This window comes from Cupressus sempervirens, chromosome 10 (genome assembly GCF_028749045.1).
Source record: "Cupressus sempervirens isolate cs-2001-9-10 chromosome 10, ASM2874904v1, whole genome shotgun sequence".
Lineage (NCBI taxonomy): Eukaryota > Viridiplantae > Streptophyta > Pinopsida > Cupressales > Cupressaceae > Cupressus > Cupressus sempervirens.
In genome coordinates this window covers 163,744,853-163,753,205 of record NC_143127.1, presented here as the reverse complement: position 1 = coordinate 163,753,205, position 8,353 = coordinate 163,744,853, and the positions used below count along the sequence as shown (strand labels likewise).

The 8,353-nt window shown below is 39.3% G+C and overlaps 1 protein-coding gene across 2 annotated transcripts; it reads left to right on the top strand.

The window, feature by feature from the left end:
* The first annotated feature begins 2,535 nt into the window (after nucleotides 1–2,535).
* Nucleotides 2,536–7,262, top strand: LOC149533110 (pentatricopeptide repeat-containing protein At3g03580-like). 2 transcript variants are annotated; one of them, XM_089805289.1, is made up of 2 exons: nucleotides 2,536–6,149; nucleotides 6,490–6,736. In XM_089805289.1, the coding sequence occupies exons 1-2, from the start codon at nucleotides 2,754–2,756 to the stop codon at nucleotides 6,520–6,522; spliced, it is 3,429 nt and encodes a 1,142-aa protein (XP_089661415.1). In that variant the 5' UTR covers nucleotides 2,536–2,753; the 3' UTR covers nucleotides 6,523–6,736. The 2 variants fall into 2 exon arrangements, with proteins under 2 accessions (XP_089661415.1, XP_089661414.1); XM_089805288.1 differs by having other exon boundaries at nucleotides 2,541–7,262.
* The last annotated feature ends 1,091 nt before the right edge of the window (nucleotides 7,263–8,353 follow it).

Sequence of the window (8,353 nt, the reverse complement as noted above, 5' to 3'; positions counted from 1 at the left end):
GTAACCTAATTAAGAACATACATAAAGTTACCTTTGTTGAAGCTCATTTGAAGGATTTGCTTTGAGGTGAAAGAGAAGGAGAAGAAAGATGCCAAGGAAGAAGGAACTATCATTGATGTGAATGAAGGCACTTTGATAGGTACTAACAGATGACACAAAGCTGGATGAGGCATGCCTCTATGTCTGTGCCCATTTCCTTATGTGTTCCTTCCACTTTCATGCTTTCTACAGATTTAGGAATTTTTTCCAGATGTTGTAAGGACTTATTTTTGATAGCTAGGTCAAGAAGTTGACCTTTTCCCAGGAAGTTCACATGTTCTTGAGAAGTCAACCTATACCCCAAGGTGCAAGTTGACCTCTTCCTGAGAAATCAACTTGTACCTGAGACAAATCAAAATGTAGAATTTTATGTTGATATATTGTTGTTTGATGTGAAATATTGATTAGGTTCCACCATGTTGCCATTGCAAGAGCTACTAGTGATGAGAGAGTGCTACATCTTGAATGTAATGATCTACGTTCAAGACCATATAGTAGAGCTAGGAGTAGAGGAGATATAGATCATGAGAGATACTGGCCTCTATTGGCTAACCTGACTACCTCATACATGCTTTCACATGGCCTTTCTATTACCACTAATGGAGAGATGGGATGAGGACACATACTCATTCTATCTACCTATTGGAGAGATGACCATCACCTTGGAGGATGTATACTAGATATTACATCTTCCACTTTGAGGACTAATGGTAAGACCACGGGTCAACCATTCTCCAGGGGAGATTAGTAGAGATTTTGATTATTGTATGGGGATTCTATATAGGGACAAAGAGAGACCTGATCTAGTTAGCCTAAAGGGTATCTTGTTTGGATAAACTCCTTTACTCAGGCATTTCATGCTTTGTATGGTTTCCATGATTGTGATGCCTAATACAAATGGCACTGATTTCTGCACTCCTTTTACTTATGTAGCTAAACACATGAAGAGGGAGTCTACAATGTATGTGTGGGGTCAGAGCATGCTTGTGCATCTATATTGTGAGCTTGGGTGATTTGTAAGATACCCATTACATAATTTGACAATATGAACACTCCTACAAGTGTGAGCTTTTGAGCACATTATGTGCACCAAGCCAGCTAGATGCTCCATGGACGTGCCAACTAAGTTACATAGAGTGTTTGCATACCCATTGAGCTAACCATGGCAGTTTGGAGATGTGCTATACTATAGGGTCAGGCTAGACCATCTACTATCTACAAAGGTGGTATGGAGACCCTACTGTCACATGATAGCATGACCAGACTCAACAATGCAATTGAGATGGATGTAGAGACAAATGTTACTAGAGGGAAGACATGATTATATTATGGTGTCCTACCTTATGATAGGGTGATGCAATAGTTTGATTTACAATAGGGTCCTCTCACATAGGTACTTGAATATGCACAAGGGAAAAATATACATAGAGAGACCCAAGACTATAGCACAATCGATTATTGATGATATAGACTTGACAAATACTAAGAATCCAGATGATGTCACAATCCTTTAGACAATCAAGGATGCAGGAGTGTCAAGGGACTATATATGATATGTGAGCATACATGGCGTGAGGCCCTTGTTCTCAGATGACTATCCTATTGGAGATTTGACTTTTATTATAGGGCTCAACAAAAAGATGACGATGAGTAGGGAGAGGAGGAGGTGGAGAAGGAGGAAGATCTACCACTAGGAAGAGATACTATTGAGGCAAAGGGATGGGAGGAAGTGCCAACTACAGGTGGGACAACATATGAGGCACTATCATCTCTTGTAACAACTAGACCCTTATGATCTTGAGTAGCACAAGCTCACACAAAGATGGCCCCACCCCAGACAAGACAGAAAGAATGAGGAGAGTCTAGCTGAGCGACACATGATACCCCTCTAAGAGATAGATCCCAACTTCTATGAGGGAGATCCAAGTATGATAAAAGCTTGATTGATGCAAAATTGTGATATATAGCTAGCACCAAGGAGTGGAGATCCTTTGTGCAAGATGTCCTAAGAGACATGATTGTCTCATTGAGGATTCCATCCATATTGCAGGTGCATTGAGCAAGTGCATGATCCTTTGAGACACAGGGACATCTAGCATCATCTCCCTCCATAGAAACTCAAACCCCTGCTCCTCTTCTGCTCCAACTCTCCATTAGTCAATATTACAAACATTGTTATATTCTATGTACACTAATTTTTCCAGTTCATATTCGTTCTTCAATCATAAAATACAACATCATATGTTTTCTTTCTCTAATAACTAGGAGATATTTATTTTCACAACAATTGGAAGTATGATAGTGAGTCAATGGACCCTTGGTCCGTTGGTGAAATTAAATGGTTCTCAATAATCCCACTATGAATCAGGTAACTCAGGTAACTCTCATACTCGCAACTTCTGCTGAGCTGCAGATGTGAACCCTCCATTAAAAAAATGCTTTATCCGAATATCAGAATTTCAGCTGTATATTTTTTTTCGAAAAGTCAAAATCATTGAGATATTTTATTTTCCTTTCTAAACATGAAGATATGGCTTTCTTTATAAATGTCTGTATTATGTGAAGGATTAAATATCTGTAAATGAAAATGATCACAGGCTTACCACTGGCGATGTTATTCTGGTAGGTGTAGACTGGAACAGGAAGTAGACTTTCTACGCTCCAATTGCAACCATGCCAGTGCCATCCATTACTGATATCAATCTCCCGGCACTATGTCGAAGGATTCGTGGTACTTTCAGCTTGTTACACACCACCCCACTGAAGACTACTCGAGATATCTTCAAATACTGCAGGTCTGTAATCTCAAGAATCCGCTTTCACAAGCGAAAAAAGTCCATACTTTCATCACTCACAGGCGATTTGCATCCGCTACACACACAGGTTTTCGTAATAAACTAATTTTAATGTATGAAAAAGGCGGACGTTTAGTGGAAGCTCGAAAAGTCTTTGACCACATGAAAGAACGAGACTGCGTTTCATGGAATACGATTATTGCAGCGTACAAAAGACATGGATATCCCCATGAGGCAGTTACACTGTTTCACCAAATGCAACGAAGAGGTTTCCTACCTGATCAGTACACTTTTGCCAGCATCCTCGCTGCCTGTGCCAAAATGGGATCTTTGGAACAGGGTATGGACATTCATCAAAGCATAAAGGATAGAAGACTACTGTCGGATGTTGTCGTTGCAAGTGCACTGGTTGACATGTATGCAAAATGTGGAAGTATTGAAAAGGCGCATGAAGTGTTTGACAAAATGCTTGAAAGAAATGTTTTCTCATGGAATGCAATGATTGCGGGATATGCTCAAAATGGATTTATTGATAAAGCTTTAGAAACATTCGAGCAAATGCAATCAGTAGAGGTGAAGCCAAATTCCACAACGTTTGTCAGCATCTTCCCTGCCTGTGCCAAAATAGGAGCTTTGGAAAGGGGTATGGATATCCATCACAGCATAAAAGATATTGGAATTTTGTCAGATGTAGTAGTTGTAACTGCTCTTGTTGATATGTATGCAAAATGCGGAAGCATAGAAAAGGCATGTGAGTTGTTTGACAGAATGCCTCAACGAAATGTGGTTTCATGGACTGCTATGATGGCAGGATATGCACAAAATGGATTATTTGAAAAAGCCTTCGAAACTTTCAAGCAAATGAAATTGGCAGGTGTTAAGCCAAATGCCACAACCTTTACTAACATTCTGTCTGTCTGTGCCAAAATGGGAGCTTTGGAAGAAGGTATCAGCATCCATCAAAGCATAAAAGAAGTAGGCTTTTTATCAGATGTCACGGTTGCAACGGCCCTGGTGGATATGTATGCAAAATGTGGAAGCATAGACAAGGCACATGAACTGTTTGACAACATGCCTCAAAGAGACGTCATCTCATGGAATGCAATGATTGCAGGATATGCACAAAATGGATTTGCTGAAAAGGCTTTAGAAACTTTCAAGAAAATGGAACTGGCAGGTGTAAAGCCAAACTCCACAACCTTCGCTAGCATCCTCTCTGTCTGTGCCATTTTGGGAACTTTGGAACAGGGAATCTACATCCATCAAAGCATAAAAAATAGAGAAATTTTGTTAGATACTGTAGTTGCAACTTCTCTGGTAGACATGTATGCGAAGTGTGGAAGCATAGACAAGGCATGTGATATTTTTGACAGAATGCCCCAGAGAGATGTCATCGCATGGAATGCCATGATTGCAGGATATGCACAAAATGGATTTGTTAAAAAGTCTTTAGAAACTTTAAAGCAAATGCAATTGGCAGGTGTAAATCCAAATTCTACGACCTTTGTTAGCATCCTCTCTGCCTGTGCCAAAACGGGAGCTTTGGAACAGGGTATGGACATCCATCAAAACATAGAGGACAGAGGAATTCTATCAGATGTGGTAGTTGCAGTTGCCCTGGTAGACATGTATGCAAAATTTGGAAGCATAGAGAGGGCATGTGAAGTCTTTGAAAATATGCCTCTAAGAAATGTTGTCTCATGGAATGCCATGATTGCAGGATATGCACAAAATGGATTTGTTAAAGAAGCTTTTCAAACTTTCAAGAAAATGCAGTTTGTAGGGGCAAAGCCAAATTTCATAACTTTTGCCAGCATCCTTCCTGCCTGTGCCAAAATAGGAGCTTTCGAACAGGGTATGGACATTCACCGAATCATAATGGAAGGAGGATTTTTTTCGGATATTACAGTTGGAAATGCCCTAGTAGACATGTACGCAAAATGTGGATGCATATACAAGGCAAGTGAGCAGTTTGACAGAATGCTTCAAAGAGATGTCATCTCATGGACTACAATGATTGCAGGATATGCACACAATGGATATGTTGAAAAGGCTTTAGAAACTTACAAGCAAATGGAATTGGCAGGTGTAAAGCCAAACTCTGCAACCTTTGTCAGCATTCTCCCTGCTTGTGCTAAAATCGGAGCTTTGGAACAAGGTATGGATATCCATCAAAGCATAAAGGATAAGGATATTTTATCAGATGTTGTAGTTGCAACTGCCCTAGTAGACATGTATGCAAAGTGTGGAAGAGTAGAAAAGGCACGTGAATTGTTTGACAGAATGCTTCAAAGAGATATCATCTCATGGAATGCAATGATTGCAGGATATGCCCAGAATGGATTTGATGAAAAAGCTTTAGAAATTTATAAGAAAATGCAATTGGCTGGTATAAAGCCAAATTGCATAACCTTTGCCACCATTCTCCCTGCATGTGCCAATTTGGGTGCTCTCGAACAGGGTATGGACATCCATGAAAGCATAAAGTATAGAGGAATTTTGTCAGATGTTGTAGTTGCAACTGCCCTAGTAGACTTTTATGCAAAATGTGGAAGCATAGACAAGGCATGTGAACTGTTTGATAGGATGCCTGAAAGAGATGGCATTTCATGGAATGCAATGATTGTAGGATATGCACAAAATGGATTTGTTAAAAAGGCCTTAGAAACTTTCCAACAAATGCAATTGGCATGTGTAAAGCCCAATTCCACAAGCTTTGCCACCATTCTCCATGCTTGTGCCAAAATGGGAGCTTTTGAACAAGGTGTAGACATCCATCGAAGCATAATGGAAGGAGGCTTTTTGTCAGATTTTATTGTGGGGAATGCTCTATTAGACATGTATGCAAAATGTGGAAGCATTGACAAGGCATATGAATTGTTTAAGGGAATGACTCAAAGAGATGTTGTCTCATGGACAGCAATGGTTGCAGGATATGCACAAAATGGATTTATTGAAAAAGCTTTAGAAACTTTTAAGCAAATGCAGTTGGCAGGTGTAAAGCCAAATTCCACGACTTTTGCCAGCATTCTTCCTGCTTGTGCCAAAATGGGAGCTTTGGAACAGGGTATGGACATCCATAAGAGCATAATGGTTGGGGGAATATTGTCAGATGTAGTAGTTGCAACTGCCTTGGTAGATATGTATGCAAAATGTGGAAGGATAGACAAGGCACGTGAACTGTTCGACAAAATGCCTCAAAGAGATGTCATCTCATGGAATGCAATGATTGCAGGATATGCACAAAATGGATTTTGCAAAGATTCGCTTGAAATATTTGAATTAATAAAGCACTCTGGAACATATCCTAACATTGTAAGCTTTGCTTGTGTTCTATATGCATGCAGTCATGCAGGCTTAGTGAATGAGGGCTGCATGTACTTTAATCAAATGAATAACCCTTATAGCATTAAAACTACAGTTGATCATTATGTGTGCATGGTTGATCTTCTTGCCCGTGCTGGCTATCTAGAGGACACCCTAAACTTTATCATTAAGATGCCAGTTAAACCAGGGGTAGTTGTGTGGATATGTTTTCTCAGTGCCTGTCGATCACATACAAATATAGGCTTAGGAGTATTTACGGCAATGGTGCTTTTTGATTTGGACTCTAAAAATTCCACAACTTATATTCTTCTCTCAAACATCTATGCAGAAGCGAGCAGTTGGGCTGAGGTTCAAATGGTAAGGAGATTGATGAAAGAAAGAGGAATAAAAAAGATACCTGGATGCAGTTGGATTGAAGACCATAAAATGGTGCATGTTTTTTGTGTAGGAGATAGATCACATCCACAGACTCGGGAGATCTATGAAAAGTTGGACAAATTGGCTTTGGAGATGAAGGCAGTGGGGTTTCTTCCAGATTCAAGGCATTTACTTAGTGATGTGGAAGATGAGGAAAAGGAATTGTTTTTATCCTGCCACAGTGAAAAGTTGGCAATTGCGTTTGGTTTATTAAACATGCCTTCTAGATCAACTATTAGAGTTGTTAAGAACCTTCGAGTATGTGCTGATTGCCATTCTGCAATAAAATTTATCTCCAAGATTGTTGGAAGAGAAATTGTTGTGAGAGATGCAAACCGTTTTCATCATTTTAATCAGGGACAATGCTCTTGCAGAGATTATTGGTGACGCACAATGAAGCTATCTGAAAAATATGCTTGCACTATAATATATGCAGTGTGTCAGACTTGCAGTAATAATGAAGGACCAGGGTTTTATTTTCAGGTTCTGGAAAGGTTATTTTTGTTTGTTTGTTTGCTTTATTTTGGTATTTGGCTATCAACACCATGTTGTTGGCTTCGTAATATTAGATGCGTGGAGCTCAAAGCAGATCATGCTCATTTACACTATTGGGTTATTACTTATTTGTCAAAGACTTGTTTTATGATACTAATGAGTCAATGATATTTCATTGAATTGTTTTCACATTGTAGATCACAAGATTTATGAGCCACATAAACATCAGAAAGGTTGACTAGAGTTGCCTTGAGAAGTTTAAAATAAGAGATTGTGGTTTGCATTTTTTCCTTGACATCTAACGATTTGAGCATGACAATTACATATCCTTTATGCTATTTTTCACTCAAAATGCACAGTAGCAAAATATGGTTCTATTTAGTGCAACTTTGCATAATCTTTTGTGTGACTTTTACTGCACATTTATTGCATGTAGTTGTGTGGCCTTACACAAGGGCATATCTCTTAACTAAGTTTAGTTTAGTGCCACATCTATACCACATGATCATGTCAGCTGTCTGGCACCAAACATGTCTAAAATGGTCACATCTATACCATATGATCATGTCAACCATTTGTCACCATGTGACCTTGAGCCATGTCACTTTGAGTATCAAAAATTGCATGGGTCACCTTACATTTGTAATGACGATTTGGCAATCTAACTCATGATCCGTATGGCATACTTGTTTCCCCTCGTGGCTTGTTTTGCCTTGATGGGAGCTTTCCTAGTGGCTTAGAACTCTTGTTTAGATGTCCTTCACCCTTTTCAATCATCTTCTTGGCTTGCTAGCCCTTTCTTCCATTTGAAACTCTTATCTATTGCCTCAAGTTGCAAGTGCACCTAGGAGACATTAGGATCACCCAAGTGATCTATGTTAAACTACAAGGTCAATTGGGTGATCTGCCTAAGAGGAGCAATTTTCTCTTAACAGAATTTACCCTTTCATGATTTGATCCATGAGTCACTTGGATTTGCTCCCTTTTCTACTTTCCTTCCCAAAACTTAGCTTTTCCAGTGAGGGATGACTTGCTTTATTTCTCTCTTTAAAGTTTTTTTTCATTCCCTACTTCTTCTTTGATGTGGTTTCTCCTTCACCTATAAATCCCTCAAGATCTCATTCCAAAACATAATTGTACATAGAATTTGAAGAAGCATTCAAAGACTACGGAAGATCGCTCATGTTTTGTTGTCATAGAATAGAAGAATTATTAGGATGCCTTTGCAAGTCTTTGCCAAAAGCTCTATGACCCATCCTATAGGAAATTGGACCACTTGA

Coding starts and splice junctions, on each gene's coding strand:
- LOC149533110 (XM_089805288.1), top strand. CDS start 2,754: ATGTCGAAGGATTCGTGGTACTTTCAGCTTGTTACACACCACCCCACT.